General features: G+C 41.8%; 1 protein-coding gene and 2 long non-coding RNA genes across 10 annotated transcripts in view; 1 reads left to right on the top strand and 2 right to left on the bottom strand.

The window, feature by feature from the left end:
* The window catches only part of GOLGA3 (golgin A3), a 47,917-nt gene extending 37,934 nt beyond the window's left edge, over positions 1 to 9,983 (top strand). For 6 of the 7 annotated variants that reach the window (XM_080985026.1, XM_080985032.1, XM_080985031.1 and 3 more), the window contains 3 exons: positions 183 to 347; positions 2,572 to 2,735; positions 6,040 to 9,983. In XM_080985026.1, the coding sequence (XP_080841152.1) occupies positions 183 to 347; positions 2,572 to 2,735; positions 6,040 to 6,247 (537 nt within the window). In that variant the 3' untranslated portion in view covers positions 6,248 to 9,983. The remainder of the gene's footprint in view (positions 1 to 182; positions 348 to 2,571; positions 2,736 to 6,039) is intronic. The other variant, XM_080985027.1, reaches the window with a different exon arrangement.
* Positions 1 to 14,333, bottom strand: part of LOC308465417 — a 144,715-nt gene that overhangs the window by 60,003 nt on the left and 70,379 nt on the right. The window contains exon 3 of one of the 2 annotated variants that reach the window (XR_013980414.1): positions 3,289 to 3,347. The exons of the other annotated variant lie outside the window; for it this stretch is intronic. This is a non-coding gene — a long non-coding RNA (uncharacterized lncRNA). Of the gene's footprint in view, positions 1 to 3,288; positions 3,348 to 14,333 lie in introns of those variants that run through there. 2 annotated transcript variants of the gene reach the window in all.
* On the bottom strand, positions 9,633 to 13,865 carry LOC308465454. Its single transcript, XR_013980455.1, has 2 exons — positions 13,373 to 13,865; positions 9,633 to 11,535 (listed from the first exon to the last, which is right to left on the bottom strand). It is a non-coding gene; the product is annotated as an uncharacterized lncRNA (long non-coding RNA).

Below are 14,333 nucleotides of genomic sequence, written 5' to 3'. Positions count from 1 at the left end.
TGTGAGACTACAGCTGCAATCCTATAACTCCGTATGGGAGTTACCCATATGGAACTCAATGGGACTTGCTCCTGAGTAGATAGGTTGAGGCTTGCCATCTAAAAGAAGGGACCTCTTTCCTTTTTTTGGAATGATCTTTGGTTAATGCAGAAGGTCAATGTCTCCAATATTCCTTCTTCTAGAATATCAAGACAGAGTTGGAGATGGTTCGGGATGATTTGTCCTTAACCCAAAAAGATAAAATCACGCTTCAGGCAAAAGTGACTGAACTCAAGAATAGCATGAAGACTCTACTGCAGCAGAACCAGCAACTGAAGCTGGACTTAAAGCATGGAAAGATGAAAAAGGTACTTAAGAAACACAATCTTCATCTGTATTTCATCCTTTTCCTAGAGAACACAATAATCTTAGTTTTATCATAATTAATTTGTAATGGTTCCTTTTTTGCAATAACTCCCCAAGGCTCTCAGCAATCGCCTCAAGCCCACTTTTTGTCAGAGACAAAAGTACTACATCTTCTGCATATAATAGAATTGGCAGGGGGTTGTTTGACAGACTAGGATAGTGAGTATATTCCACTGGTAAGCTTCCTGCCAAATAATTTACCGTATTTTTTGCTCTATAAGACTTACTTTTTCCCTCCTAAAAAGTAAGGGGAAATGCGTGTGCGTCTTATGGAGCGAATGCAGGCTGCACAGCTATCCCAGAAGCTAGAACAGCTGCAGCAGCGATCCCTCTTGTTGTTCTGGCTTCTGAGATTCAGAATATTTTTTTTCTTGTTTTCCTCCTCCAAAAACTAGGTGCGTCTTATGGTCTGGTGCGTCTTATAGAGCAAAAAATACAGTATATAAAAAGAGTAGGGGCAAAGATGCATCCCTGTTTCATTCCTTTGAGAGCAAGGATGGAGTGGGATAGATAACCGTTGCTATTACTGCCCAAAATAAAAGGGTAATACATGTAACCTTCCAAATTGTCCTGCAGTAACCATCTCAGAAATTAAGAGTCATCTCTAAGCTCAAAAGAGGCAAGGCCCCAGGAATTGATGGTACTTGAGAAACAACAGTAGAACAAAAGGGCTTTTCCCTGAGAACAGTTGAACTATAACAGCAAGACCATTGGTTGTATCTCATCCTAGACCTACTGAAATTAATGGACATGTGAGTAACGTCTATTAATTCCAATGGCTGCTTTTTATTTGAAACAAATACACAGTGGCATTTATGGCTGTTAACTTAAGCTTAAATGCCTGGTGAAGTGTTAGAAGCAGCTGTTGTCTTTTCGCTAAAGACAAAACAACGTAAATTGAGACGTGCTTCATTTTAGACTCGTCGCAGAATCCAGCTTTTATTGGTTCACAGTTGTCGTACATTGAGTGGAGTGGGATTGTGCACACAGGGTAGGATGCACACAGAGAGAGTGTGTGTCGTCGTCGTCTCCCCAGTACAAATACATTGCATTATGAGCTGCTTTGAACCATCTGTCTTGGCTTATTGAACTTTCACAAGCTGCAATTAAAATAGGAAGCTTCTAATGAACTGAAAAACAGTTGTCACCAGCTTCAGAACAATCCAGGATGTTAAGCTAACTCCCAAACCGTGGATTTATCATTGTGGCTTATTTCAAAGCTGATAGCCCTAAGTTGGATGAAATGAGAAATGGATAATAAAATAATCTAAGCTGCCATTTATACAGTGGCATTCATGGCTGATTAAATGTCTTGACCGTACTTGGGGGTCTAGTGAGAGCGTAGTCAATTTTAATAAATTATTATTAAAAAATATAACACACAATAATTAGGCAGTTACAGAAAATGAAAAATAAAACAACAAACACTGAGAATTGTCTCTGAATACACCAACAAACTTTAGTCTAAGTGTATCTGCTAAAACCATTATAATTTTAACAAGCAGCAAAAATGTAGTGTATCGGCAGCAATTATGGTCTATAGCAGTTTATATAAAGGCAAGAGGAAAAGAGAAAAATAATAATTAAAATATGTGCTTCATACATGCCAAACTGTGCTGTAGACTATAGGTCCTGTCCTACCGTATGCCTCACTGTGTAATTACACAAAGGAAACACAACAATTTTTATGCAGCCTGGGGCGACTTTATCAATTGAACAGGATGCCAGCCCTATTTAATTCAAAAATATTTCCTTCTTGTTCTTTTTATCTATCTATCTATCTATCTATCTATCTATCTATCTATCTATCTATCATTTAATAAAATTTATTTACCACTTGATTGTAAGAAACCTCAAACAGCTTCCAAAAAAAAGTCATATTATTGGCAAAAACAATTATAACTAATTAAGGTGTTCAGAATTTAAAACCAGCAATAAATTAAATCCGCATTCTAGATAAAGGGTTGGCTTGTCTAAACAGGTGCCGAAAAATCACTAAGCAGGAGTTCCAAAGTTAGTTGCTGCCATGGTAAAAGATTGAGTTCTTACAAATGACCTTTTTTCTGCTGGTGGAAAGCATGTCTTAAGAACTGTGCTTCAGGTATTCACAGTAGAGAGAGCTGCGGCTTATTGCATGTGGATTGATTTGTTTCTTCTTTCAAAAAGAGAAAAACACTGAAGGGAGAGTCAAATCCTTCAAACCCGGTGACTCCAGTGAAGATTCCTGACTGCCCCGTCCCGGCAGCTTTGCTGGAAGAGCTGCTGAAACCTTCAGCAGCTGTGAATAAAGAGCCTTTGAAAAACCTCAACAGCTGCCTCCAGCAACTCAAGTGAGTAAAATCCTGCTGTCTCTCTGGTATTTTTTTTTTTTTTAAACCTGCATATTACTACTTATAAGTATTTTAGCAGCTTCATGAACAGTGACATGGACAGATGGTGTTTGCTTTTTTTTGTCTGAAATGCTCAGGTCTTCTCTGTAGGAAATATGTCAATATTTATGTTCTGCTTTTAGGGGTTTTTTCTTTTTCTTTCTTTTTCTTTTAAGATATATTATTATCAAATGACAACTAGTAGGATATTGGGTTATAGACCAAGGCTGCCATCCTACTCACACTTGTTTTGGAGTTCAGAATTACTTTTGAGTAGACGTGGTTAGGATTGCAGGCTAAGTGCTCCATCTCTGTGATTCTAAACGTAGAAGTCTCTATCCGTACAATTTAATTGCTTTCCTTGCCGTGTACATTGCCCTCTGTCACTATTCAGTTCTACCTTCTTACCTAACACTTTGTTTTCCTCCCAGCAGTGGCGTAGCGTGGGGGGTGCAGGGGGGGCCGGGCGCAACATCGGGGGGGCGCTCGCACTCGCAGCTCTCTGCCCCTACTAAAATCCACGGGTTAGGGGACGCAAATTACTTGCCTTGCCCCGGGTGCTGACAACCCACGCTACGCCACTGCCTCCCAGTGCTGCTTTTTGATACTGTTCTTTTCGCTTGCTAAATACAAACAAGACAGGGTGCCAAAGGAGTCATCCTTTCCAATCCATAGTAAACAACATGGCAGGGCATGGGGCATCTTTGCTCTGCGGATGTTGCTAGACTCCAGCTCCCATCATCCCAAACCTTTGGTCACGCTGGCTGGGGTTGATAGGAGCTGGAGTCCAAGAACGTCTGGAGGGCCACAGGTTTATCCCTGCAACACTGTGTCTGTCTTGTATTTGTTACATTTATATCCCACTTTCCTTGCCAAAGAATTCAAGGCAGTGTACATGGTTCTCTCCAGTTCTTCACCTTTGGTAAAGGACCCCTGACCATTAGGTCCAGTCGTGGCCAACTCTGGAGTTATGGTGCTTATCTCGCTTTATTGGCTGAGGAAGCCGGGGTACAGCTTCTGGGTCATGTGGCCAGCATGACTAAGCCACTTCTGGTGAACCAGAGCAGCACACAGAAACGCCATTTACCTTCCCGCCGGAGCGGTACCTATTTATCTACTTGCACTTTGACATGCTTTCGAACTGCTAGGTTGGCAGGAGCAGGGACCGAGCAACGGGAGCTCATCCCATTGTGGGGATTCGAACCGCTGACCTTCTGATCAGCAAGCCCAAGGCTCTGTGGTTTAACCCACAGCGCCACCCACGTCCTCTTCACCATTGACCTTGTAACAAATCTGTGATGTGCATTTGGCTGGCCCAAGCTCACCCAGAGAGCTTCATGACTGAGTAGTCCTAGTTCAGCACTGACCACTACCCCACACTACACCTCTAAAGTTGGTTTCCTGCCCCCTTGTTAATGCTACCGTTAAAGTGATATAGACTCTTGTATGTTACCATTGTGAAAATGGAAAACCTGTATTTTTTCTTATAATATAGATGTTAATATAGAAGACATGTTTTCTGGCCATCGCAGTGCAGACTTAAGAGAGGTTCTAGATGATAAAGATCTATAATCTCTCTCAAGTCTGGATTATGACAGCCAGAAATGTGTCTTCCTGAAGTCTTGTGAATCCTGTGATATAAACCCATCCCCTTGTGGAAATACTGCTAGCTGCTACTCAGCCTTCATCTGTAGTCTTGCCTTCTGACTTCATTATTTCATCCAATGAAAACTGACTGGCACTAGGTTCAAGGGCAACCAAATAACAACCTTCACAAAACTTAATTTATTGAATTTTCTACCGTAAGCGTGGCAATGGCCACCAGCTTAGTTTGTCTTATCCTCGTTTTAAACCCAAGTCATGGAAAATAAGTCTGCCGATGGTGATGACTAGAGAGACCTGTAACCAAACGTTGTGGCCTAGGGCTAGAGTACTCCAATGCGCCTGTTAGCCAGCCATAACCTCTCCTGGGGTACTCCAATTCTTTCCCCTTTGTCTCGCCACCCAAACAAGTTAGCCTTCTTAGTAATCATTGGATAGTTTTGGTTCCTCCCCCTTCCCCAAGATGCTTTGTGTTTCCACAAGCCTTAGTGTTCCATGAAGGCTGCTGATACTTCTCTTGTGTGGGTGGTATCATTTTAGCTACGTAAAGAACAGTGGCACTTAGGAGAATTGCAAATGCTATAGATCAGGGGTGGCCAACTCTCAAGAGACTGCAATCTACTTTCAGAATTAAAAACTGGCAGTGATCTATCCCTGTTTTTAGGGGTTGAGCTTTTTTTAGGGGTTAAAGAAAGCTTTTGGGGGGGATTAAGTCACTCACAAAGGGATGCGGGTGGCGCTGTGGGTTAAACCGCAGAGCCTAGGACTTGCTGATCCGAAGGTTGGTGATTCGAATCCCCACGACGGGGTGAGCTCCCGTTGCTCGGTCCCTGCTCCTGCCAACCTAGCAGTTCAAAAGCACATCAAAGTGCAAGTAGATAAATAGGTACCGCTCCGGCGGGAAGGTAAACGGCGTTTCCATGTGCTGCTCTGGTTCGCCAGAAGCGGCTTAGTCATGCTGGCCACATGACCCGGAAGCCGTACGCCGGCTCCCTCGGCCAATAAAGCGAGATGAGCGCCGCAACCCCAGAGTCGTCCTCGACTGGACCTAATGGTCAGGGGTCCCTTTACCTTTTAAGTCACTCACAAAGGAATCGCTTTGGATTAAATCAGCAGCACAGAGAAAGCTTCTTTTCCTCTTCCCTTCCAGAGATCAAACAACAATCGAGGGCGGGGCAGGAGTCAGTTTTAGTGGCGCTAAGGAAAGGGAGCCACAGATCGACCGCAATATACCAAAACCTCGCAGGGATCTACCAGTACAGCGGCTCTCAACCTGTGGGTCCCCAGATGATGTTGGACAACAACTCCCACCATCCCTAGCTAGCAAGGCCAGAGTTCAGGGATGATGGGAGTTGTAGTCTAACAACATCTGGGGACCCACAGGTTGCGAACCACTGCACCAGTACATCGCGATCGACCTGTTGGACATCCCTGCTATAGATAACAACAAATCAGAATTTCCATGTTCAGCGTCAGTTTGCCACTCAATCCTGATTGCTGAGCAACAGAGAGCGGGGTTCCTGTTTTCATTGTGGGCTTCTTGGAGGCATCTGCTTGGCCACTGTGGAAAACTGGATGCTGGACTAGACGGGACTTTGGTCTGATCCATTAGGGCTCATATTACATTCTTATCCCACCCTTTGCTCCTTTCTGCTTAACAAAGGCAGGAGATGGACAGCCTTCAGCGTCAGATGGAAGAGCATACGATAACAGTCCATGAATCGATGTCTTCATGGACCCAGATAGAAGGGCAACTAACGGACTTTACATCTAACTTTGCTGCAACTACGACGGGCAACCAGAGCCTCTCCGTTGTAGACCTAAAGGATAATAACCTAAGTGCTGGGGAAAATGAAGAGCCGATGCAGTGACTTCTTCGCCTGTTGCTTCACTTCACAGCTGTTCGAAGTATGTGAAACATGTTCATCAGCCCTATTTGAAACCAAGTTTTAGAGATCTCCATCTGTTCTTCCTTTTGAGTAGGGGGGGAAATGTCAGAGGCAAAACATTTGAGGATAATGCTATATTAAAATACATTTTAATCTGTCTTGGAGGAAAAAGAAATGTGATGTTTGGTCTCCAGTAAGACATTTTCATCTGTTCAGAAGTGGTTAAAGCGATATTGTTGCAGAGGAATGTGGGCTTCATTACGCCACTTCCAACCTTTTTTGTTGTTGTTGTTAGTAAAAAAAATCATATAGAAGGCTGAGGATTTTGCTGATATGCAAAGCTTTGCGAGCAGGGGTGAGCACACTAAGCTCCTTCCCCCCTCCCCGCCCCCAAACTTATGAAGGGCAAAGGTTTGAAACAAGGAGTCTTTTCTATTTGTGGGTTGCATAATCAGGGCCAGAGACTGAGGTTCTAAATTGAGCTCTCTACATCAGGGCTTCACCCTCCATAAGTAGAAGGATGACAGGGGTGGGTGGAGCTGACTGCATTTCTCCCCCCCCCCCCCGCTCACATGGTACATTTTATATGAATTCAGAATGGCCAAATAAGGCTAATGACTTGGTCTGCTGTAGAGATGAGAATATGAACCAGACCTTTCACACACCCTAGGCTGGTAAATGAATCCCTTTTTTTTGTTTTGTTTTAGAGACACACCCTTGATTGATAGAGACGACCAGTTCTAACCAATAACTTATTGGTGGCCATGAATCTCAAAACCACCAACTCTGAAGTAGTTCCATTGCATCAATTGGGACTACTTCAAAGGAAATAGATTGAGGATCCACAACCAAAGGCCAGTGGAGAGCTTTGATTTCACTTTGGCAGATGCATTTTGCACCTTTGTTGTTGTTGTTGTTCCAGTTTTTTGAGGACTCTTCCAGTGCAGGGTGTATATAAATACTTCAACTCTGTTCTTGTCCTGCAGTATCTGTTTTTAAGTGGACTTACTCTGTAGGTTACAAATCACCAGGGGTTGGTTTTTATTTTTGCTTTGTTATTTTTTTTTGCATCTTATATTTTGGTTGGAAAATGAGATATATATGTATCTATGTATGTATGTATTGGGGCCTAAGGAAAGCCAGCCCCTAAAATACTGAGTTTTAGAAATTTACTTACTGTATATTTCAAACATGAATGTCATACTGCCTGTAAACCCTTGTTTGTTGGCTTTAACCCCACCCCTCGCCTTATGCAGGGATCCAGACCCTGCAGTCCTTCAGAAGTCATTAGACTCCCACACCCACCATCCCTAACCATTGGCCATGCTGGCTGTGGCTGATGGGAGTTGGAGTCCAACGTCATCTGGTCTAATAACTAGTTAGGAGACTAGTGCTCATGTAGCTGCCTTTACATATAGACCCTGCTGAGCTATAATTAGCAGGCTGAAACAACATGCCTTAGGTTTTCTCTTTTTATCTACCCCCCCCCCCCACATTACTGACAACAGAAAGCCATCTTTGCTGTGTTTTGAAGCACATTGACTTGGCTTGATTTACTTTCTGTTTTGAATATTGCCCCAGGATGCTTTAGAGAAAAAATACCGCTAGAGAACAAACGGATTGTCAGCAGTCTTGACTGAAGGATATAGAAATCTGGGATGTAACAATTGCAGAGTCTGGAACTAGAAGCTCAGGTGCAGACAAAGCTGGTTTGAAAATGATAGCTACTTGTCTTACCACCACTGCCACCCTGCCCTGGTCTACTGCAACATCACATTATGGTGTACAGCTAGCTAGTACCAAAAATGGTGGCAACCTCCGATTTCCTGCAATATTAAATGCAGCTCAACAGTGATGTTGGTGTGTTGAACTGACTGATGATCTTCAGCGGGTGGGCCAGGAGCCACAGCTGATCATGCCCCACCCTAAGGCGGGTCACACCAGTGACAACACTTAGCAGTAGTTGACTTAAGGGGGAGAAACAGGGAAGGCAAAATGGAAAGCAAGATAGACACGTATGGTGGGTGTTTTTTTAAGCGTCCCATGTTGCAAGCTGGGGTTAAAGGTGGACCCCAGCTTTGAAAAATTTTAAGATTTCTATATTAGATATTACAGTGGGGAAACAGGGTACTAGATGCATGATTGCCACTTCCATAGTATTTAGTTCTGACCTGACTTTCAGGGTAGATTGATAGGAAAAACAAAAACTCTGGGGCAAGTGGCTTTGAGGGTCTTGGGCTCTTCATCATTCTCAAACTGCATACTGTATTAGACTCGAATTTAAACAAGCTTATTGAGGGGAAGGAATGTCTCTGGATAAGGATAGTTCTATTGTGGGTTTCCTTCCAGATAACATACAGAGACCATCTTCCCATCAGAGACAGAGTATGGTATTCCCATGTTGCTTTTAAGAAAAGAAAAGAAAAAACCCCGCTCACCACAACCCTGGCTTCATATTGAAGATTTGATTTTTCTACGGTTTGCATCCAATGTTTATCATATTCAGAGCAGATGTATTGAAATTAATGGACCTAAATAACTTAGGTCCATTAATTTCAATGGATCTACTCCGATTATAATTTATTGGAAACATCCCATAGTCTTTTTTTTAATACTATGAACCATAATTTTAAACTGCAGTAAAACATTTTAATATTTGCATATAGTATATGAAGGAAAGGTACTTTAAAAATGTAAATGTTTTTTGTTTCTGTTAATGTGACAATGACTATTTTATAAGACTAATCAAACTGTTATCAAGACAAAACATTGAAAGCTTTATTGATTAACCCGGATATGCTTATAGCTTTTACTAGTAAGTCTATTTTGCAGAGTAAATAGTAATGAGTGATTTCTTTTTGCTGCTGTTCACAATCTTGAAGCTTATGTACTTGCTAACTTAAAGAGGAAAAAATTCTATAGTATTTAAACACCAAAGGTAATACTATGTAATGATTAATATATATTCAGCTCCCCAATTTGCACCAGTGGGATTTTCATGTTGCTGTTCTACTTAGCACACGGTATTATTTACAGGAATGATTCTCGTATTTATAAATCTTGGCAACTTCTGTTCATGTGTTAAATACTAAATTAGGTAACACACCTCTTTCAGGCCTTTACCAATTCCTGACCAGCTCTTTAAAAGAAACCAGATTGTATATTCATAAAGCAGTATGTAGCCTTGTAGGTATTTCTCCTTTGGGAAAAGAAATCTTATTTCTCTTCTTATTTCCCAGCTGAAAATGCTTCCTTCCTTTCTTTTAAGACATCTCCCCTCCCTTGTTTATATCTACTATTAACATGCCATTTTGACCAGGAAGGAAATAGGTCTAAACTTGAGAGAGCAAAAGAGGGCACAGTTAACTAGCAACAAACCTAATTACAGAACTTTTATTGTTCTCTCCCTCTGTCTTCAGAGACTGTGCCCTTTTTAAAAGGTGCTGTCTTTTAAATCCATAGTTCAAGGAAAAGAGCAACCACAGATTAGCCAAGTGGACAGGTGCCTCAGTTTAACACTGGCATGTTTTTAGAGATCGGAAGAATCATCTTGAAGGGATCCAGTGTATAAGATTATTGGAATGTGCTTCTTTTGTTGGCTTCTTCATCCCTAGAGGTCAATACCTATTAAGGTATATTTTTAATTGCAAAATGGGGAAGAAACCACAAAATGCTCTGTCTGAATATTGCAGAGGTTTGTTTGTTGTTGTTGTTTTTTTTTTAAAAAAAAGCTTCAGCATTCCTTTTGGAGCATTGAGGGATTTTCTGCAGTCTTTCAGTGTTACAGTAAAAAAGAAAAAGGCACATTTTATGGTTCTCTAAATTGAGTGTCTGCATTATTGCGGAATGTCACATGTTAATTCCACTGTCTTCCAAGTTGTTTGGAAACTTGGGTACTCTGTTAACACACTTCTTCCTTTTCCTTGTGGAGGACAATGTTCTTTTTTTCCTATCAGGAAAATGTTGTTGTTATTTCGGTAAAGACAAGCAGTTTTCTAGAATGACATATGCATGTTGGATGTATTGCGCATTACTGCTTCTTCAGTATGTACAATTCAGTACTTGTGGGAGTATCTATAAGCAGGTGTGCTGATCAGCATGAGAGCATTAAAGGTAGATAACTCTGATCTTTATAAACCAAAATGTATCAAATCTTCCTTCGATGTGATAGACACGCAATTAAAAACAGTTAATCCCTGTCACTCTATTTATAAGAGGGCTCTAACTGTACTGATCTGTTTACTCTTCCTCCTGAAAACTCAGAGTTAATGTTAATGCTAACCTGCTGGAACTAGATGGTTTATGTCCCAGTGGCGCATATCATTCTAGCCACTAGGAAATTATCTATGAAAACCTGCCTTGCCTTGAATGGACCTGCACAGAGTTATTTGAAGAAATAATACCGGAATTTTCTCTACATATTCTGTCACATCTTAAAGGTTTCAATCAGTTGCTGTGTTGATAAGGAAAAGCATCACCTCCATAACAATGTTCAATTGGGAGTTCCAAGCAAGGGAGGAGTTATGAAGTTTTTGACTTAAGGATTCATGACTGTGACCTTTTTAAAAAGCATGTTAATGAAAAAAATAATTAGGATGTGCATAAAAGTTCTTGAACAGGTTTTGTGCAATAAACTATTTTTCATAAAAAGTGTTTCCATTGTTTTTTATGGTAAAATGGGGAGGGGGTGATTCAAGATAACAGCAAATTTCGAAGAGCTAGAAGCACATTTTAAAGGATAGGAAACAGGGAAGATGACCCACAAGCTGATGAAGGTCAGTATACCAAGACAACAGAAGAATGGAGAGCTGTCCAAGCTCAAGTTAGGGATTGAAATTCTACCAGTTCCCTGTTTTAAACAAGGAAAGTTAGAAGGATGTTAAGAGTATCTATCCAAGCTTTATAAGCTACAGTATATGTATTTTAAAAATAGGGTGGCATAGCAACTTTTTTTAGGAAGTCCAAAAAAATTTTTAGACAGCGTCTGCCCTCAAGCTCCCCCTGCTGCCCAGAATCCCAACCCCTGACACAGCAGCCAATATGCTGCAGTACAGACCCCCTACGCTGTCACCCCCCACCTGGTGCTGACTGTACACACACACACACACACACACACACACACACCACCCTGGGTTACCTACGCTACTGGGTGGGCTATAATTGAATTCTCAATTCAAAGGTTCTTGCATCAGTAGGATCATATCACCGTGAGGATGAGACGTGGCACCAGAACCTCTGTTCCTCTCACTGAACTGGTTTATGATGACATCCTGCAGAACAGCAAAAGCAATAATGAAGTGGCAACTTCAAACAAGGGGCCTTAAATGGAACCTTATCGAAGTTCTTTTGGTAACTGGCTAGAGGTGAATTTCCCAGCTATGATACACTAGAACTAGATCAACTGCCAGAAATGGCTAATTTAACGAGTAGATTAAGAGACCAGGATGAAAGAACCTGTAAGGAAGATTGGAAAAGATTTGTAGATAATTAGAAAAATCATTGTAAAGATATTAAAACATTGACAGGATTAGAATAAATTGAGCAGTGTGAAGTATACTAAAACCAAACTGAAAAAGAAAATATGGTAAAATTAGAATATGTGTTCTAAATGGAGGGAAGTGGGAAGGGTTGACCTTCTGGAATTTTATATGGTAATGTTCAGTTATGCCATTGGAAGAATAGCTGCACTATGGTCCAAGTTCTAGTTTATTGCAGGGAATCAAAACTATAGATTCTAAAGTGTTCTGTAGCCATGCTTGTTCTGTGAAAAGGGTTACATAAGCAAGACAAAATAACTACCCGCAGAACAGTGATAAGGAAAAACACACATTCACAGCTGCTATCAGCAAGGATGTGGGCTCAAGCCTGAGATAAATGGTTATGCCAAACACTAGGATGTGCCCAGACTTGTTCTGAACAAGAAAAACAATTAGTGCCTCTAGCAATGTCACACCTGTGGGGAGGAAGCAGACAGAAAACTACAGTGTTAGCACTCTGTAACCCCATCCAGGCTTTACACACACAAGGAAACCGTGAGTTGCCTCATAACATTGTTATGAACACTTACCTGCTATTACCCTAAGGTAAGGCTAACATTGGCACATAGGTGGCGCTGTGGGTTAAACCACAGAGCCTAGGACTTGCCGATCTTCGATCGGCGGTTCAAATCCCCGTGACGGGGTGAGCTCCCATTGTTTGGTCCCTGCTGCCAACCTAGCAGTTCAAAAGCACATCAAAGTGCAGGTAGGTAAATAGGTACTGCTCTGGCGGGAAGGTAAACGGCGTTTCCGTGTGCTGCTCTGGTTCTCCAGAAGCGGCTTAGTCATGCTGGCCACATGACCCGGAAGCTGTACGCCGGCTCCTTCGGCCAATAAAGTGAGATGAGCGCTGCAACCCCAGAGTCGGCCATGACTGGACCTAATGGTCAGGGGTCCCTTTACCCTTTACCTTTGAGGCTAATATTAATAACTTAGTTATTACACGGCCCCCATACATAAGGGCAGCCGATACTGCCAACTGATCACAGGAGAAGCACCACTGATTCAATAACTTGGGTAGACCTTTGTACAAAACACTGTCAAAATGATCTGTCAAGCTTTGACCAATCAACGTTACCGCACAGCGCCAAAAATCCTATCAAGCCAGCAAGGCTTCAATGTAGCAACTTTTATTAATTACTTCCTGTCTAGGTCAAGGCAGTTTGCAGATGGTTACAGACTAAGGTAAACTAATATATATATATATATATATATATTCCAAAAACTTTTATTAGTTTTCTCTTATAACACATAGACAAAAACACAAAAGAAAAACATTACATTTGACACAAAATAAAAACTGGTGTATTTACATTGCTAAAAGACTTCTTTGACACCCTCCAATCTGGATTTCATCCTATTACATATTTAGCAGTTCCCAATTTCATATTTATAACATCAGTATCTTCTTTCATTACAAACTTCTTGACCTTACTAATTGTCATCCATGGTAATCTTTATTATTAATCTTTTTCTATCCCTTAGCCTAATCTGTTACTTCTAGGGATTTCCTAATTATTTTATATTACAGTATCTCACTAAATATTCTTTAAATTTCTTCCAGTCTTACCTTCCATGGAAGAAGGTAAACTAATATAAATTCACTAAAAATCAACCACCCAACAGATCTTCTCCATTCCACCTTTGTTCCACTCAGAAAAACGATTCGGAAATATGACTCTAGAAGCCATGGCTGTGTTTGTTCTACATCTTCGACCGCAGGGAACTCTCGGACTCTACCGGGCTTTTGAGAGTCCTCTAAGGACCAGGAGCAGTTGTTTTCCCCCCTTTTCATATGCAGTGGTAAAGGCTTAATAAAATGAACCACGGAGAAGGGAAGTCGATGATAAATTTATGGTTTGTATTCGGCCGAATATTGTGCAAACTTGTAAAACGATACATAAAATTACAAAGAAATTAAAAGTGGCACTTTGCAATCCGTCTGTCTCTGGGAATGTGTATGGCACATCGCCTCCCTCCCTCCCATCAACGCAGTTCTAGCCTTAGGGTTAAAGGGGCGGCGCCTCGCTCAAGGCCGCCGCCGGACTCCCGAGGGAAACTTCATTTCCCATCATGCGTCGCGGCAACATTCCCACCCGTGACGTGGCTCGATGCGATTTGGTATCGCTTCCGATGCTCCGTCATCCGTTTTCCTTTGGATTGAAATTCCTGTCAGGGAAACCGCGGCGGGGGGAGGGGGAAAAACCCCACCCTGGCGTCTTGCCAAAACCCTTTCCATTTTTATCCTCGCTCAGTCCCTGGCCCTCGCTTATTTCTCCCCCCTCACACCGAGAACAGGCAGCCTCAAACCTGTGAATGCCATTCTAAGGAAGGGGCTCCGCGTTATAAGAATGTCACCCCATAGAGAGCTGGAAGGGACCCCAAGCGTCGTCCAACCCCCTTCAAATGCAGGAATCTTGCAGGGGGGGGCGTATAAATAAAACGCTCCCCGTTCAACTAAGCTAAGCGCCACTTGGGAGAAAGACATTTCCTTTTTTTTCCCCAGGCGCTGAACTGTTACAAAAATCCCT

This window comes from Podarcis pityusensis (genome assembly GCF_964106645.2).
Source record: "Podarcis pityusensis genome assembly, chromosome: 16".
Classification (NCBI taxonomy): Eukaryota; Metazoa; Chordata; class Lepidosauria; order Squamata; family Lacertidae; genus Podarcis; species Podarcis pityusensis.
This window is presented reverse-complemented; position numbering and strand designations above follow the sequence as displayed.